This window comes from Schistocerca serialis, chromosome 9, assembly GCF_023864345.2.
Source record: "Schistocerca serialis cubense isolate TAMUIC-IGC-003099 chromosome 9, iqSchSeri2.2, whole genome shotgun sequence".
Lineage (NCBI taxonomy): Eukaryota > Metazoa > Arthropoda > Insecta > Orthoptera > Acrididae > Schistocerca > Schistocerca serialis.
In genome coordinates, this window is record NC_064646.1 from 344003658 (window position 1) to 344023975 (window position 20318).

General features: G+C 40.0%; 1 protein-coding gene across 1 annotated transcript in view; it reads left to right on the forward strand.

Annotated features, from left to right (window-relative positions):
• Positions 1 to 19651, forward strand: part of LOC126418966 (bicaudal D-related protein homolog) — a 540337-nt gene extending 520686 nt beyond the window's left edge. Inside the window, exons 7-9 of the mRNA XM_050086013.1 lie at positions 5367 to 5588; positions 11745 to 12002; positions 18818 to 19651. Of these exons, the coding sequence (XP_049941970.1) occupies positions 5367 to 5588; positions 11745 to 12002; positions 18818 to 18973 (636 nt within the window). The 3' untranslated portion in view covers positions 18974 to 19651. The remainder of the gene's footprint in view (positions 1 to 5366; positions 5589 to 11744; positions 12003 to 18817) is intronic.
• The last annotated feature ends 667 nt before the right edge of the window (positions 19652 to 20318 follow it).

Here is a 20318-nt window from a genome sequence, read left to right on the forward strand (position 1 = left end):
AAGGGGAAACTACAGCCATAATTTTTCCCAAGCACATGCAGATCTACTATATGGTTAAATTAGGGTGATGTCCTCATGCGTAAAATATTCCAGAGGTAAAATAGTCCCCCATTCGGATCTCCAGGTGGTGACTACCCAGGCGGGCATTGTTATCAGGAGAAACAAAACTGGCATCCTACGGATCGTGACGTGGAATGTCAGATCCCTTAATTGGGCAGGTAGGTTAGAAAATTTAAAAAGGGAAATGGATAGGTGAAAGTTGTATATAGTGGAAATTAATGAAGTCCAGTGGCAGGAGGAACAGGACTTCTAATCTGGTGAATATAGCATTATAAATACAGAATCAAAGAGGGTAATGCAGGAGTAGGTTTAATAATGAACAAAAAAATATAGAAACGTGAATAAGCAACTATGAACAGCATAGTGAACGCATTAATGCAGCCCACATCTGCCACAGTAGTACGTGTTTATATGTCAACTAACTCTACAGATGAGGAGGAGATTGAGGAAATTTATGATGAGATAAAAGAATTATTCAGATAGTTAAGGAAGTAAAAATTTAATAGTCACAGGGGACTGGAATTCGAAAGTAGGAAAAGGAAGAGAAGAAAAAGTAGTAGGTGAGTATAGACTGGAGGAAAGGAATGAAAGAGGAAGCCAACTGGTAGAATTTTGCACAGAGCATAATTTAATCACATCTAACACATGGTTTAAGAATCATGAAAGGAAGTTGTATACATGGAAGACACCTGGAGACACTGCAAGGTTTTAGATTGATTATGTGGTGGTAAGACAGAGATTTCAGAACCAAGTTTTAAATTTAAGACATTTTCAGGGGGCAGATATGGACTCTGACCACAATTTACTGCTCATGACCTGCAGATTAAAACTGAAGAAACTGCAAAAAGGCAGGATTTTATGGAGATATGAGCTCGATAAACTGAAAGAACCAGAGGTCATAGAGTGTTTCAGAGGGAACATTAGGGAATGATTGACAAGAACAGGGGAAAGGAATATGGTACAAGAAGAATGGGTAGCTTTGAGAGATGAAATAGTGAAGGCAGCAGAGGATAAGTAGGTGAAAAGACAAGGGCTAGTAAAATCCTTGGGTAATGCAAAAATATTGAATTTAATCGATGAAAGGAGAAAATATAAAAATTCAATAAATGAAGTAGACAAAACAGAATACTTGGAGATGAAGAGGCTTGCACAGGATAGAGAAGTGTGGCGAGTTGAAGCAAACCAGTCTTTGGATTGAAGATGACGATGACGACAACAACAACAACAACAACAACAAGATGCAGTCAAAAACAAATAAGCCGGAAGCTGTAAAATGAAAATCACTGAAAAGATTGTAATGCCACTGGCAGTGGAAAAAAGCATGGTCTCTATAAGAGCACTCTCCATTAGAGGGACTTAGGTGTGTACCCATGTGATGACAGAGTGACCGTATGCATGTGTCTGCATCCACTGCACTCATTCATGCTGAAAACAATGAAATGGAAGCTTCAGAAGAAGAGCAAAGGGGTGCAGTGCATTCCCTGAAAAAGTAGTGCAGGGAATGACATTCATTGAAGAATTTCATAAATGTATGGAAATTGTTTCACGTATGTTGCAAGGGTCAAGGCATGGCACAAATGAATCTGTGAAGGCTGGATTTCTTTGGCTGATGTTGTGCAGTCTGGAATGCCACACTGCAATACAAATGCCATTGCCCAGAAACCGGAGGCCGTCATTATTCAATACCAGCAAGTTGTAGCCATTGCCACAGAGTGAAGATTGAGCATCAGAAATATTCAAGCCATCATTAATGACAGATTGAAATTTCGAAAGTTTGCACTCAATGGCTGTCTTTGAGTCTTCAACCAGCACAGTAAGCATATTGAATGAAACTCTCTCTTCAACAGCTGCAGCAATATGCCAAGGAAGGGAACGAGTTCCTGTCATGAGGCATACATGGAGACAAGACCTGGTTTCATCATTTCGAACTAGAGCCCAAATGATCAAGTCTCCAGTGGAAGATGTAGGATCCCCACCACACAAAATGTGATACAACCCCAGCTCTTCTTTTGAAACCTTCATTTCACTGTTTCTAGCATGACTGAGTGCAGTGGACAGTAAACACTTGTGCATAGTTGCTCAGTCATCTTGTGGCTGTGCACCCATGTCCCACAAGAGACTGCACTCTTACAGGAACCATACCTTTCTTTGCAGACAATATCATTACAATCCTTTTAGTGGTTTTCATTTTATGGCCTCTGGCTCATATCTTTTTGAATGTACCTCATACAAATGGTTGACATCCAAGCTTCAGAATAAGTAGATACATAAACCAATAAAAAAAGAATGTACACTCAGGAACAATACATTTATTTTTACTTCTATATTGGTGAAAAATGTAAGATCCAATCCATTCTGGAAATGTGGAACAGTTCTCTGAACAGTATTTGAAAAGCTTGTTACAGTATTTTATTCATATGCTACCATAAAGACTTTATATGCACGTATTAACTTCCCACCATTGTCCTTTGCTATACTAACCCAGTAACCATCCTGATTATACTTCATTTCCAGGCATACATTCACAATTTCCCCATTAAATCCTTCCATTAATTGTGAAGTTTGAATGTGGAAGTAGAATATAAAGAGAAAAATGAAGTTACTTCACATATCTTCCATTAACTTTTTATTCTTCCTTCATTTTCCCAATTTAACAATTTCAAAACTTCCTCTAGCTCTGCTGAGAATCAGTTAGCTGCTATAGAATCATCATGCCTGACTCCTTTTTAAATTCTGAATTTCCTGCTATCTGCACGAAGCCTAATGGACACTTTTAGCATTAATGAGTTAAAGGTCACCCTAAAAGTAAAGAATGTTTGTTTTGTCCAGATATTTTTATTCAAGATAATGAAAGAAAACATATTTTGGTATCTTAGCTATTTTTCTACATAGATGCTTCAAAAATTTAAACATTTTCCAATACTTTCTGCATACTCAATTACCACCAAGTTTTTGAATTGATCACTAATGTCCTCTTCAGTTCATTGTCATATCTGTAATACTTTCCATCCAAAAAATATTTTGTTTTAGGGAAAAGATGCTTATCACAGGGGACCAAATTGGGGATATAAGAAAGGTGTTGAAAAATTTCTTATTTAAACTGCCAAAGCAAATCCTTCACCAATGCAGCAGAATACAGGCAAATGTTGTTATCAAGAAGTACAATACCTCTGGACAACAATCCATGCAGTTTGTTTTGAATGGAGCAGCATTTATGGTCTCTGCTCTGGGCTAAAGTCAATCAGGACACCCATTTGATACTGTTTGACTTTTCTTGGTTTTTGGAATCATGAATTATGCCATTCCATTGACTGGAACTTTGTTTCTAGATTTTGTGTGAAAGCCAGGTCTCATCAATCTCAGTGGTTCAAAAACTCTTTGCCATCATCTTCGTACCAAGTCAGAAAAGTCGACGCAGCTCATACTTGTTGTTTTTTGTGTTCATCTGTCAGAAATTGAGAAGCCTACCTTGCATACACTTCTCTATAGCTCAAATCACCACTAACAATTTGATAAACAATTGATCATGAGATTTCATGAAAACACAAGTCTTGTCAGGCACAGCTGAAAGTCAGCCTGTCACTCATAAACATGAATATTCATTCATCTGCTGTTAAATGTGATGCACCATTTTAGAACTGAGGCTTCACTCATCATATTTCCATTAAATTCAATTATTTGTCTGTAAATTTTGATAGGGTGGACTTTTTCATTCAGAAACCATATTGGAATATCATTAATTTTGTCACACATTCCAAAATCAAACAAATAAACAGTCAATGACCATTCCTGCTTGTTAACATCATATTGGCACTAATGATTAGGAAGGTCTATGACTTGGTGGTCAGGATGGAAGTGGAATTGCATGGCTCATAAGCTCAAAATGGTCTTCACCTTTTGAATGATCCTTGTATACCATCGAGTAAACCAGCCTGAAGCAATATGTTGTGTCCAGGGCTGTTATTACAGTTTTTGCTGAAACTGACTTTAAAGCTTTCTTAGATTTTTTTAGTTCATACACTGAGGGGAAATGCATGCTCATTATGTTGTTCTGTAATTTCTTCATAACTTGATCCACTGGGCAGTGGCTAATTGTAAAGCCAACTTGTTTCTTTGATTGGTTGAAAATTGATAGTTTTTCTGCTCAGTTGGTAAAGATATTATTGATGTACATCACAGAAAAGAAGGTAGTAAGTCTATAGTTCTTTTTTACTTGTTAGTCTCCTTTCTTGGGAAGCATAACAATTACAGCAATGTTCTCATCTACATATACATAGCGATGATGCAATTCACATTTCAGTGCTTTGCAGAGGGTTCACAGAACCACTTTCAGACTATTTCTCAACCATTTCAATCTTGAATAGTACGTGGGAAAAACAAACATCTGAATCTTTCAGTGTAAAATTTGATTTACCTTATGTTATTGCAATGGTCATTTCTCCTTATGTAGGTGGGAGTCAACACAATATTCTTGCATTCAGAGGACAAAGTCAAAGATTGAAATTTTGTGAAAAGGCCTTGGCACCTGAAAAATGTTTTGTTTTGATGACTGCCATCCCGACTCTCATATCTTACCTGTGATGCTCTCTCTCCTATTTCACAATAATACAAAGTGAGCTTTCCTCCTTTAAACCTCTTTGATGTCCACTGTCTATCCTATATAGTAACAATTTAAACTGTGCAGAAATAATTTTGAAGAATTGTGCTCCTCAACAAACATTCTGTAAATAGCATAAATTTTTCACTTTGCAATGTACTGCGCACAGTGTTGAAACTTAAGTAGAATAAAACTGTGCACTGGACTGGTACTGGAACTTAGAACCTTGTCTTTTGTGAACGTTACCCTTACCAGCATCTGTGAAGATGGAAGGTAGGAGAGAAGTATTGATGAAAGTGAAGCTTTGAGGCTGCCTGGATAGCTGTCACTAAGAGAACTGTCTGTGATAGGCGAGATTGTACGTTCACGTCCCAATCCAAAGTTTTAATTTGCCAGAAAATTTCAATTTTGTGAGTGATTTATTTTATTTTATTTTATTTTTTGTGCCTCTTCTAGCTCTAATAATTTCAATTGAAATACCATCATCATTTCCAGTTTAGCTTGCAGGCTATCATGCCTGCAGCTTCCAAGAAGTAATCTCCAATCTTCAAATTTGCACATGGTTTGCAATTCTTATTTTTTATGCGTGTATTTAACTTTCAAATGATCCTACTGCTAATACTAAAGAACTAATTCAGAAGTTTCATTTTTGTGACATAGTTTCGTTTCCACTACTACTTTTGGTGAACTAAAAATTGTCATATTTCAGCCCGGAATGTTATCTGGTGCGATGTCAGAGCTGATGACATTACTTTGCGAGCCAGGGGGACGACGAGAGTCCAGCTGCAGTAGTGGTACTGGCAGTGTACTGGAGATGGAAGTCGAGCTTCACCGAACCCGTGAATCACTCGAAAAGACAGAGCGCCAGCTGCAGGAGCGTACCGAAGAGCTGCGAAAACGAACCGATGAGGTGCTGCAACTCAAGAGTAAAGTATGTATTGCAGTTACACTGGTTAAAAATTAAAGTATGTGTATGTTGTCAAAAATGATTTTCAGTTACTGGTACTAAAATAATTCAGATCATTCTAAGACAATGATAACCAACTTGACATCCAAAATGTTCTATAATGAATCCACTGCACACTAATTAAATATCTTTATTTTTCAAGACTGTGACTGACTACACCTGATGTGAGCAGAAGTCTGCTAGAGAGAGTGATGGGAGTAAGGAGAAGGCATCAGGTGGGGATGGGTTGGCGTAGCAGCGAGGTGGGGGTGAGGGAAGATGCTGCACTGCTTATGGAGCTGTGCAGGGACATGGTGGGGACAGGATGGGCCACTAGATAATGTGTCAGGAAGTTGTGTAGGAGAGAGGTAGGGAGGGGGAGCAGTAGTTGGAGGAAGAAGGGAGAGTGGAGGGGAGAGGAATAGAGAAGGGGGAAAGACTAGTATGTAGGTGCATTAGTGAGATGGAAGGCAGGTGTAGTTTTGGTGTGGGGGAAGGTTGGTGGAGGACAGGGAGTAAGAAAGGTTGATGCCACAGTGGTTACTGGAACAAAGAATGTGTTGTAGAGACAGTTCCCATCTGTATTATACCTACCAACATTAGCTTTTTTGAGCTGTGTAAGTGGAAACTCTGTCTATAACCAAGCCTCCACCTCACCCCCACATTCACTCCAACAGATTGCTGCTCACGTCAGACACAGTTGCAGTCAGACGCCAGGGCCTGGAGACAGTGACTGCATGTGTGTGAGAGAGAGAGTTTTGCTTGTGTGAATGTGTGTGGTTTCTCTATTTCAAAGGACTTTTTCATTCAAAAGCTCAAATGTTTACCAGTCTTTTTCATTGCCCCTGTCTGCATTCAATGACTTCTATATGTGATGAGTAGCAATCTATACTTTTCACATTGTTATTTCCCCTCCCCACTTTGTTCCAGTACCTCTTCATTAGCTACCCGCTTACCAATTTAATCTTCAGCATTTCCTGTAGTACTGCATTTCAAAAGCTATTCTCTTCTTATTTGTAGTATTATGTCCCACATTTACTTTCCGTACATGGCTGCACTTCATCTTTTCTTGCTGTGACCAAACTGCATTTTATATCTTCTCTACTTCTGCTGCCATTTTTTATTTCTCTGCCCAAACAGAAAAGCTCATTACTACTTTTAGTGTTTCATTTCCTAACTCTGTTCCCTCAGCATTGCCTGATTGAATTCAGGTTCACTCCACTATCCTTGTTTCTCTTGTACTGTTGTTAATTTTTTCAAGACACTAGCAGTTCTATTAAACTTCTATCTCTGACATATCTACAGTAAATTGTAATATTTGTTTTCCTTTCTTCTCTCTGAACCAAAGTTCATTTTACAAATTCATCTCAGTTTTCTGTACAAATGGAACTACCATCTGGCTTCTGTACAAGGTTTGGTCCCTCAGAAACTCACAATTCTAAAGGGTGTGTTGTACTCCAGCCAGCATTGTTTAATTTGATTTGATTTATTTCATCTCATAACATACTATATTCAGATCATATGATCTGTTGTACTGGAGACATGTCAGTGTATAATTTTAGGTATTTAGTTTACAGACTTAAAAATAACAACAAATATAATTATAAAAAAAAAATTCTAGCAGTACAATACTTTTACTTTTTTTTACAGAGATGTTAGTTGCTCTGTTTAAATTATCACCTCATCATTCATAAACTCCTCCACTGAATAACAATATTTTTCCACCAAGAGTTCATGTAATTTTTTCTTTAGATAAATTTTCATGCTCAGAATATCACAGCTCTTTAACTTATTGTATATTTTCATGCTAATGTATTGAGGAGTCATAGAATATAGCTTTAAGCAGTCTGGAGGGAGCATAAAATTTTGTTTTTGCCTAGTTGTGTAAGTGTGCTTGAAGTGAAATTCTTTGAAAAGTTCAGGTTTACTGTACAGAAAAATTAGAATTTCAAAAATGTATAGTGACAGGACAGATAATATATTTAGTTTTTTAAACAATGGGAGACATAAGATTCTTGGATATTTGGCACACATCTTCCTAATGATTCTTTTTTGAAGATTTAATATCCTTACCATATAACTTGAATTACCCCCAAAAATGACAGATACAGAGTAACTATGGTACACAATTTTTTGGCTGTCCATGTCTATTACGTCATGTAATATTCCCATTGCAAAAGAAAGGCTATTTAGTTTGTTAACTAAATATTCTAAGTGTGCCTGCCAGCTTAAGTTTTTGTCCAAGTTTAGTCCTAAGAATTTCACTGTGCTTGCTGGTTCTATCTTCTCATTTTTATGTAGGACATAGATCTCATTTGGTTTATATCGTTTTGTTTTGAACTGTGTGAGTTGTGTTTTTGTAATGTTTAGTTTCAGACCATTTAATTGAAACCAGGCTTCCAGAGAATCCATAGTGTTTACAACGCAGTCAGTGATTTCTGTAGAGCTATTTTCTTTAGTCCGCACTGAAGTGTCATCTGCAAATAGAACTGACTTAGCATTGATGTTCAATGGTAAATGGTTGTTAGAAGCTTTCTCTAAATGTACAGAAGCTATAAATCTATATTTGTCTTTCTTAAAACTATCTTCTGAGATAACTGTTCCCTCATATATTACTACATTTCAACAAAACTAAAACTGATTCTCTTTAAACTCAGCTTCTACCTGTTCAGTCTAGCCTTCTGGAACCATTGCTTATTAAAATGATAGTTCAGCAATATATCTTTGTGCTTTGGCATTAATACTATTTCATTCTTTTTGAAGCCTGAGGGTATTTCATTTCTAACAAAGAGATAGAGGGGCTGGCCAGTACTTACCTCAGCTCAGTACAGCCGATAGATACACATAAAACAGAACTGAAAATTTACATTCCTAGCTTTCGGAACTTTGTTCCTTCATCAGGGAGGAGAGAGGGGAAAAAAGGGAAGAAGGGAAAGTGGATTCAGTTACTCACAACCCAGGTTATGAAGCAACGGGGAAAGGTAAACAGGGAGGGTAGCAAGGATGGAGGCATGGTTGTCAGAGGGAAGCCAAAGATATTCTACTGTAAGTACTGTGCCAGCTTCAAACCAAAGAGGATGCATACAGAAGTAAATACACTCCTGGAAATGGAAAAAAGAACACATTGACACCGGTGTGTCAGACCCACCATACTTGCTCCGGACACTGCGAGAGGGCTGTACAAGCAATGATCACACGCACGGCACAGCGGACACACCAGGAACCGCGGTGTTGGCCGTCGAATGGCGCTAGCTGCGCAGCATTTGTGCACCGCCGCCGTCAGTGTCAGCCAGTTTGCCGTGGCATACGGAGCTCCATCGCAGTCTTTAACACTGGTAGCATGCCGCGGCAGCGTGGACGTGAACTGTATGTGCAGTTGACGGACTTTGAGTGCGGGCGTATAGTGGGCATGCGGGAGGCCGGGTGGACGTACCGCCGAATTGCTCAACATGTGGGGCGTGAGGTCTCCACAGTACATCGATGTTGTCGCCAGTGGTCGGCGGAAGGTGCACGTGCCCGTCGACCTGGGACCGGACCGCAGCGACGCACGGATGCACGCCAAGACCGTAGGATCCTACGCAGTGCCGTAGGGGACCGCACCGCCACTTCCCAGCAAATTAGGGACACTGTTGCTCCTGGGGTATCGGCGAGGACCATTCGCAACCGTCTCCATGAAGCTGGGCTACGGTCCCGCACACCGTTAGGCCATCTTCCGCTCACGCCCCAACATCGTGCAGCCCGCCTCCAGTGGTGTCGCAACAGGCGTGAATGGAGGGACGAATGGAGACGTGTCATCTTCAGCGATGAGAGTCGCTTCTGCCTTGGTGCCAATGATGGTCGTATGCGTGTTTGGCGCCGTGCAGGTGAGCGCCACAATCAGGACTGCATACGACCGAGGCACACAGGACCAACACCCGGCATTATGGTGTGGGGAACGATCTCCTACACTGGCCGTACACCACTGGTGATCGTCGAGGGGACACTGAATAGTGCACGGTACATCCAAACCGGCATCGAACCCATCGTTCTACCATTCCTAGACCGGCAAGGGAACTTGCTGTTCCAACAGGACAATGCACGTCCGCATGTATCCCGTGCCACCCAACATGCTCTAGAAGGTGTAAGTCAACTACCCTGGCCAGCAAGATCTCCGGATCTGTCGCCCATTGAGCATGTTTGGGACTGGATGAAGCGTCGTCTCACGCGGTCTGCACGTCCAGCACGAACGCTGGTCCAACTGAGGCGCCAGGTGGAAATGGCATGGCAAGCCGTTCCACAGGACTACATCCAGCATCTCTACGATCGTCTCCATGGGAGAATAGCAGCCTGCATTGCTGCGAAAGGTGGATATACACTGTACTAGTGCCGACATTGTGCATGCTCTGTTGCCTGTGTCTATGTGCCTGTGGTTCTGTCAGTGTGATCATGTGATGTATCTGACCCCAGGAATGTGTCAATAAAGTTTCCCCTTCCTGGGACAATGAATTCACGGTGTTCTTATTTCAATTTCCAGGAGTTTAGGTATATAGTATAAAGATAAACACAACTATGTGGGATGAAAAGATGCGTGAATGGCTAAAGAGGAAAGGGAAAGAGGAGAAGACTGAAGAGTGAATGGGAGTGAGGTTGTTTAACGTAGGTTCAGTCCAGGGGGATGGCGGGATGAAAGGATGTGTTGGAGTGCAAGTTCCCATCTCCGCAGTTCAGAGGGACTGGTGTTTGGTGGGAGAAGTCAAATGGCACATACGGTGTAGCAGGCTCCTAGGTCCCTAGAATTATGCTGGAGGGCATGCTCCGCTACTGGGTATTGGGCATCTCCTAGGCGGACAGTTCGTCTGTGTCCGTTCATGCGCTCAGCCAGTTTGGTTGTTGTCATGCCGATGTAAAAGGCTGTGCAGTGCAGGCATGTCAGTTGATAAATGACATGTGTAGTTTCACACGTAGCCCTGCCTTGAATTGTGTATGTTTTACCAGTAGCGGGGCTGGAGTAGGTGGTTGTGGGGGGATGCATGGGGCAGGTTTTGCAGCGGGGTCGGTTACAGGGGTAGGAACCGCTGGGTAGAGAAGGTAGTCTGGGAATATTGTAGGGTTTAACAAGGATGTTACGGAGGTTAGGGGGGCGACGAAAGGCAACTCTGGGTGGTGTGGGGAGAATTTTGTCAAGGGATGATCTCATTTCAGGGGTTGACTTGAGAAAGTCATATCCCTGGCGGAGTAATGTGTTGATGTTTTCGAGGCCAGGATAATATTGGGTGACAAGGGGGATGCTTCTGTGTGGTCTGGGGGTAGGAACATTGTTGTTGGACGGGGAGGAATGTATTGCTCGGGAAATCTGTTTGTGGACAAGGTCTGCAGGATAGTTGCGCTTATGGCGAGGGGAAGGGGGGGTGAGAGAGATAGAGAGAGAGAGAGAGAGAGAGAGAGAGAGAGAGAGAGAGAGAATGAGTATGTTTGATGAAAGTTGGGGTGCAGTGACTGAATCAGAATTTGTTTCAAAACAGAGTGATCAACATTTTTTTCTTAATGTAACATCTATTTCATAGACACAAACATTGCTTTTTTGTGCAATTTAATATAATACCCACTGCCATATAACACCATCCAGTGTTTGTGTATCCTTGAACAGTTTACTAAAAATACAGATTTATTGACAATTTGACTGAATCATGTTAATATTTCACATCTGTTAATTTTCATATTTTTCAGCATTATCAAATAAGTTTAGTCTGTGAGTAAACTGAAGTGCAAGCAGGCAAGTCTCCACTCTCTCTACCCAGCTACATCACAAGGAGCAACTACAGGTTGCTTCACTATCTTATACTGGCCTTAAATGTGTTAACAATAAACAGAATACAGAAATTAGAAACTAATATAACTAATGCAAGAAACACATGTTAACAAAATCTACATAAATTACCATACAATGCGCTGCTATGCTAGACAGCAAAGTGATTCTTAGTTGTCCTGTATGGCAGGCAGGTGGGGTGCTCTTCTGTGAAAGGCCACTTTCTCTCATCATAAGTGTGGCTCGCTCTTCAGTTTACCAACATGCTGTATCTGAAACCTTAATTTTGACACTAGCATACTGGATGCATTTTCATAAGAAAATGTATTGAGGAAATAAATTAAACTCTGTTACAGCTTAGTGTCCGTGAAGCAGAACTGCTAGCAGCAAAAGAGGAACGTGATCAGGCCAGACTTGATCTGCAAAATACACACCTGGCACGTGATGAAATTATAAATAAGGCATGGCAAGTACGTGATGGTGCAGTTGCACGTAAGAATGCCACTGAGGTGGAACTGGCCCGCACTCGCATCGATGTGATGCAGGTTAACAGTCAACTCTTGGAAGCCATTCAGCAGAAAGTAGAACTCAGCCAACAACTTGAGCAGTGGCAGGTAAGTATTATATATCGTGTGTGTCACACATAATATCTTTCCCTATCAGCTTCCAATTCTCTTTTGGTTCAAAGATGTTAATTAATCTATTCAGCACCAATATCAAGCTAACTTCTAACTTGTCTGTGTCAGATGGTTCTCTGAGGCCTTGGAAATTTGAGTTAACATGATGATGTAGGTAACGGTGAAGATCACATTACACTGAAACCTTCATGTCAGTGTCACACCACTGTTAGTATACAATCCACTATTTTCAACATGAGTGAAGTATTATGAGACGAAAGTGAATGAACAATAAATTAGAAATAAAATTTTAATATTCTCCTAGACAGTGCATTTAACATATTCAGGTACTCAATCTCATAGACAATGGAGGTCGAAATGAGAGATTCTATATCAATATTTGGAAAAACTGCAAATTCGAAAATGAATCCTAACTTGGACATTGTGTGGAACAGTGTACCAGTCACTGCAGAAGGATGATTTATGTGAAGGCATTTGCAGCATCCAGTTTTGTGAGACCGAAAAGGTGAACACTGATCAGATGAAGTGGAAATACAACAGGGAGAACCTATCAACCACACAACATCGATTGGGACGATATCATGATGTTACTGAGTTCATATGGGGGAAAATAACTGGCCCCCAGGAAATATGTTTGCACCCCATGAAACCCCAGCACATACTATGCATTTTGGTATAACAGTGACACATGTGAACCAGTGGATGGAGAGCAATATAAAACAATGAGGGGATACTGAATCATCCAATATTGCATCCTTTCATAGAAAGTGTTGCTACTACATTGACACCTTGCAATAGGTGTGGACCTGTAGGGGCTTACAGTTTGACACAGTCTTCTGCAGCTGGCATTGGTGACATGTTTGCTATAGGGTCAGCCCAGACACTATAAACACGTAAGATTGCAGTGGACACACAAATCCCATGGCAGACATAATGATTGGCAAGCTGGATTGAGTGCTTATGACCACCTGCTTCTACAAAGGTAAGTCAAATAGGAACAAAAATCTTGTTTATGAGTGTCTATGTTTGGCAGAACTGGGTCGACACTTCTAGAAAGCTTTGAAGACAGGGTGATGAGAGGGTGGGGGGGGAGGGTGGGGGGGGGGGGATAGAGCTGACCCTTCAACATTCCCTGCATTGCAGAATGAGTAATTACAAAATTTCTTGCTGGTAAATGAGCTCAAGCAAGCAACGGACATTTTTCAGAGACTTATTACACAGTCTGGGCACTGTCAAGTATCTGTGTATTGACATAAAGAGCTCAAGGAAGGGTGAAAATGAGTAGAAAATCAGGAGCACAATTGTTGCTCTCAGCCCAGCATAACAGACAAAAACATTCCCACAGTCCAAGATGTTCTTGAAGAAGATTGATGGATGAGTGTATCTGAAATTGAGGAATAGGTTGGAATAAGTTGGGGGAGCTATCAAGCAATGATCAAATGGTTCAAATGGCTCTGAGCACTATGGGACTTAACATCTATGGTCATCAGTCCCCTAGAACTTAGAACTACTTAAACCGAACTAACCTAAGGACATCACACAACACCCAGCCATCACGAGGCAGAGAAAATCCCTGACCCCGCCGGGAATCGAACCCGGGAACCCGGGTGTGGGAAGCGAGAACGCTACCGCACGACCACGAGATGCGGGCAGCAATGATCACAAATGTTCTAAAGTTTGTAATGTTCACATAAGATGGGCCTGTCACCTTTTGAGTGCAGATCAGAAGTTGAGAAGTTTGCAGGTCTATCAGCGGCTCACAGCAAGGTTTGTGAAATAGTGTGACATATTTTTGATTTGAGATCATCACCTGAGGCAAAACATGGGTACACCACTAGTAAAGGGGAGTCAGCCCCAATGAAAACCAAGGCTCAACTGTCAGCTGACAAGGCTGTCTTAACTGTTTCCTTCAACTGGCAAGGTTTTGAGTTTTTGCACCAGCGAGGCAGAACAAGTGCTTCTTATTACTGTGAGCTGTTGAGCCAGACGAGGGCTGCATATTGCCACAAAGACAAGACCAGCTGATGTGAGAGGCCACTCTCTTACAAATTCCAGGCTCTTTACTGCAACTCTGAAGGTCTCAAAACTTGAAGAAATGTAGTGGACTCAGCTTCATCACCCTCCCTAATGTCTGGACCTATCACCCTGTGATTTTCATACGATTGGGCTGCTTAAAGAAGTACGAGGAGGACAATGATTTGGAGGTGGTGAAGGTGTTGGGGGATTTGTGTGAAATTGGCTCCTGATGCAACCAGCTTCAGTCTACAAGTGTGGGATTTTAACAAAAAAAAAGACACCTTCCTTCTTACTGAGAAAAATGTATTTCTAAAGGAGATAACTACAGAAAAATTATTTTTGCCTTTTATTTTTCAATAAATAACTTTGTTTGTTTAAATAAAATCCTATATATATATTTGGTTTATCTTCATATTTTTCCTTCAGTGATGGGGTGCATGGATGTTATATTCTACCATTCTGACAATCCGCAGTGCTAATTAGCATGCCCACACCTTTCTTCAAGAAATATATTTGGCATAGTTCATTGGCATGGTGTTCCAATAGTCACTGTCAGTGCTTCATGTTCTCTTATACAAGCCATTGAGAAGGGGATGTAACAATATTTTGGAAAGGATAGTTGCTACTCACCACATAGCAGAGATGCTGAGTCGCAGATAGCCACAACAAAAAGACTGACACAAAATAAAACAAGAAGGCCTTTTGTAAAAAACACACACACACACACACACACACACACACACACACACACACACACACACAATGCTGCATTCTATGTGGGTGTGACAACTAACGAGCTGTCTGTCCTCATGAACGGCCACCGAAAAACTGTGGCCAAGACACAACTGGACCACCCTGTTGCTAAGCATGCTGCTCAACATGACATTTTTCATTTCAATGACTGCTTCACAGCATGTGCCATACAGATCCTTCCCATCAACACCAACTTTTCTGAACTGCACAGGTGGGAACTCTCCCTGCAATATATCCTATGTTCCTGTAACCCTCCTGATTTTGTTAGTCATTTTACTCACCCATCCAGCCCCTTCCTTGTCCCCATTCCAGTACTACACACCCATCTATGCTACCAATGCACCCACTCTTTTTACTTCTCTCCTTTCCTGTTAACCCCCCACCCCGGCTCTCTCACCCACCCCTCTCACCTGCCCTCCGTCTAACCTCCCAACTGCACCTAGCTGCCTTACTCTCTCTCCACCTCGCCCCTGCACACCCCCAGCAGCACTTCACCATCTCTCACTGCTACCCTGCTTTCTCTTCCCCTCCCCACTGCAGCCTCATTACCCCCACCCAGTTGCGTCTCCCACCATGCACTGCTGCTGCTGCTCATAGTCTGGCTTCAGCTGCCAGAGACTGTGATCATGTATGTGTGAGTTGCATTTGTGTGTGTGTGTGTGGGGGGGGGGGGGGATGTCTATTTTTGACAAAGGTCTTGTTGGCTGAAAGCTTATTTTGTATCAGTCTTTTTGTTGTGGCTGTCTGCGACTCAGCACTCACACTATATGGTGAGTAGCAACTATCCCTTTCATAATACTGTTACATTCCATCCTGGATTTTCCATGTAGAAGGGAATTATGCAGGAACATATTCATACCTTCTTTGATTTCATGCCATGGTATTCAGGAGCCCAACAAGATAATAATTCTCAACGTTGAAGATCATACGCATTTCCATTATCCTATGAATTTCATGCTTTCATTTGTCGTATTAAGTTAATTTCAGTCATATGTATCATCCTTGCTTTTGCAACTTCCTCAGACTATAATGTCTTTCCTTAAGTTTGATATGTCCCAGCACATAACTAGAGTTAGAGCCAGCATCTGCAAACTAAGCTGGGAGTGCATTTGTGTGGTACTGCCAAAGTTCTGCTGGGAAGAAACATAGCTTTTTTCCTAAAGTTTGGTAGTGCGTTTTATGAGTGATGTAAAAATTTAATTGTAAAATGTAAACTTTCATGGCTGGAATTGTCACAGTTTATAAAATATTCCAGGTTATTATGCCATGGTTGAAGAGATTTCACTTTAAAACTCGATTTTCAGGGAGGATCTTAGGTTTGTTGAATGTCCGATTCACACTCTGGGTTGCTACTGTCTGCAGCAAAATTCCGTTTCCGTCAGCTCCCGTGCAATGGTATGATGTCACATGTTTTGAAAGCATGAGTGCAATTGGCTGCTGCCGACTGCGGTTGTCCACTATTATCATCATCCCATGGTGGAAGACTGGTACACATTTTTTTCAGCACCAGAATCCAAATTTCATTCAATTTCATGCCCTCCTCCTTCCAATTGAAATTCCTGGGTGTTTCACAATCTCTATGGCGTCTCTCTATAGCCTTTGATGGTATGCAGCAATTGCCCTTGTGCTCTTCGAGTAATTTTTTGACAGTTATTTTTGTAGTAGCCACATACACCTCCCCACAACTACATGGAATCCTATAAATTCCAGCTTTTTCCAGCAGTTGATGAGCATCCTTGGCAGATTTTAGGTGATCTTGTATCTTCCGTGTGGGTGTGTAAATTATTGTGATCTCCCACTTTTTCAAGATTTTTCCAATGCAGTCACTCATGTCTTTAATGAATGGCAGGAAAACATTTGATTTCACCAGCACTTTGAGCATCACTATGGTTTCCATGCGGTGGTCTTAATACTCTTTCCACATGAGCAAACGAATAATCATTCTTGAGCAAGACATTGTTGAGATGTTTTAATTCTGCGTCAAGCAGCTCTGGTTCACGCATTGTCCTTGCTCTATCTTCCAGCATTTTTATTATGCCTCACTTTTGTTGTGGGTGGTGGTTTGAATCCCAGTGTAAGTAATGTTATGTGTGTGTGGGTTTTTGGTAAACATGTGGCCCAAGCTACCATCTTCTTTCTTGAAAACTAGCACATCAAGAAAATTTAATCTTTCACCTCTTTCACCTGCTTCATCCCCCTTGCTAAACTGAATCTTCAAAATGATCCAGTTCACGTTTTTGTGAAAACAATCCAGTTCTTCCCTGCCATGCTGCCACAAAACAAACATATCACCCACATAATGGAACCAAATATTCAGTTTCTTGTTCGTACTTTCCAATGCCTGCTCCTTGAATTTTTCCATTAAGTAGTTCACTATAACTGGGCTTAAGGAGCTCCCCATAGTGACACCATCCATCTGTTCATAGAGCTCTTTGTTCCATTTGAAATACATGGTTGTGAGGCAATATTTAAACAGTTTCACCACGGCACAATAGCCCAGAATGTTTTATTAATTGTAAAAATTTAAGGTTTGCTGATGACACTGTAATTCTGTCAGAGACAGCAAAGGGCCCGGAAGAGCAATTGAATGGAACAGAAAGTGTCTTGAAAGGAGGATCTAAGATGAACATCAACAAAAGCAAAACAAGGATAATGGAATGTAGTTAAATCAGGTGTTGCTGAGGAAATTAGATTCGGAAATGAGGCACTTAAATTAGTAGATGAATTTTGCTATTTGGGGAGCAAAATAACTAATGATGGTCCAAGTAAAGAGGATATAAAATGTAGATTGGCAATGGCAAGGAAAGCATTTCTGGAGAAGAGAAATTTGTTAAAATTGAATATAGAATTAAGTGTCAGCAAGCCTTTCCTCAAAGTATTTGTGTGGAGTGTAGCCATGTATGGAAGTGAAATATGGACAATAAGTAGTTTCGACAAGAAGAGAATAGAAGCTTTTGAAATGTGGTGCTACAGAAGAATGCTGAAGATTAAATGGGTAGATCATGTGACTAATGAGGAGGTACTGAATAGAATTTGGGAGAAGAGGAGTTTGTGGCACAACTTGACAAGAAGAAGGGATTGGCTCGTAGGACATGTGCTGAGGCATAAAGGGATCACCAATTTAGTATTGGAGGGCAGCATAGAGGGTAAAAATCATAGTGGGAGACCAAGAGCTGAATACACTAAACAGATTCAAAAGGATGTAGGTTGCAGTAGTTACTTGGAGATTAAGAAGCTTGCGCAGGATAGAGTAGCATGGAGCACTGCATCAAGCCAGTTTCTGGTCTGAAGACTGTGACAACAATAACAACAAAAATGTATTTGCAAACTTTTTATAACTATGCATGCACATTGCAGATGAGAAACTAGTGTTACACTGTACTAAGTACTTCTGTGAGTACAGAGCCCAAGAAGGCAAAAAATTTTACTGTTTCATGACATGCAGCAGCTGCAACTGCATGTGATGTGGTATTCCAGCTAGAAATCTCTTCCCACTGTAGGACTAGCATGATTTTGATTTTTATGGGACATACTGTTGTTGGATTCATATTTTCAGTGACATATATGATGACTTTGACTTTAATGAGGGACTTATGCCATGAACATTGGACTATTTTTATGTTGTTAATTTTAAATTCAGGTTATCTAATGCAGACAGCTTATAAAAAAAGTCACCTATTATACAAACATTAATGAATAATGATGCACTGAGTTGCTGTGTTAAGGAAGAGGGGGTATCACAACAGTAAAAAAATAGAAACAATTCTGGTTTCTTACACTTTTCCATGTGAAAATAATAGATTATTACACTTTCCTTAAAGCAATTTTAGGTGCAAGGTTAGCACAAAAAAAACTTGACATTGGCATGATCATCTTTCCACTTACAATAAATACATTGACTACAAAAAATTTATGGGAACTGGTTACTGTGACTTCTGTAAAAAAAATAAAAAAAAGCAAATAAACTACATTTGGACAACCAATTACCGAAAATTGTAATTCTCACGTTTTTCTGTTTACAGATGGATATGCAAGCATTACTTGATGAACAAATGAAACATAAGTTAACAAACCAAGCTAACACTAGTGATTATGAAAGTAGCAGTTCTAGTAGTGCCAGTTCATCTAGCAAGAAGCGAGCACCCTCTCGTCGTCTCTTTGGTCTGTTCCAGCGATGAGAGAAAGATTAAAGATTATCCTACTGAATATGTCCAATGCAGCAAGCATGAAATTTGAGCACCAACCGTGGTATAATTAACTGTTGTACGTATTTATATAGTTTATTGGCAAGTGAATAAAAATACAGAAATGATCTCAAAAACCACAGCATCAGAAAATAAAACTGTTTCTATTTGACATGGAAAGTCAAAATCTCTTCATTGTAAATAAAACAAAATGTTACTTACTTGTTGTTGATTGGATTTAGATTGTATAGATGTCGTTGATAACAAAAAGTTTACCATGTATCAAAAGGTTCCACTTTTACTTTTAAGCTAAAACATTTTACGAACACTACTGTACCATATAAATTATTTTTGTACATGATGTAATAATATGTATTTAATAATGTTATCTGTGTGCAATAGGCAGAATTAGTGTGTATATCAAATTATCTAGCATAGAATTATGCTAGTTTATGTAAATAAATTAATTTTAATTCACTTTTTCATGAAATTGTTTTAAATCACATTTTAGATTTGAAGGTATGCAATCAAAGAAATGCAGTTTGAATGTGGCTTACAGCCATTAGATTCTAACTAAAATGCATTGAGTACAAAAAAATGTGAACAATTTAAGATAATCTGGATTCTTAAAATCCTAGATTATTAAAGTACCACAAGTGCGATTACTATAACTTTGTTAAGTATGCAAAAATATGATTGAACTGTTTTATTAAATTTCTCATTTGTACATGTTTATGACTATTACATGAGCTGTATGTGCACAATTGGAGCATTTATCCCAAATAATTACCTTAAATATTTAACATGGAAAAGAGTTAATACATCTACAAGTTAAACTTGGCTAAAGAGTCCCATTTACAACCTGGAAAAACTGATACCTCATTGAATTATGTTGCAAATGAAAAATACCTATAACTATTAACACTTCTACTTGGTTTTTAACTAATTTCACAATTCTATTGTGCAGAGGGGATACAAGCCAGCTGCTACTACTTTGATTTTTATGGATTTAAGAAGCAATAACAAAAATTGTCATCTTACTATGACCATAAGATAATAGTTCAACAACTGGGCTTTGTTTTGGTTACTTTTGTACCAGGGTAAACAACATATTGGTATTAACAAATTATTGATGAGAGGAATGCACATCCTCTGTAATCATCTTTTGGCCTGTCAGAGTTATTGCTGATTCCTGAGGTCAGAAAGTTTCATTCAAAAGCAGACTATAACCTCAAATACTTTTGCTGTCTGCATGACTCACAACCACTGCAGCCCCTCAACAAGCTCATCATAAAGTAAAATTTACTATATTCCTATTAGTATTACATGCAAGTTAGCT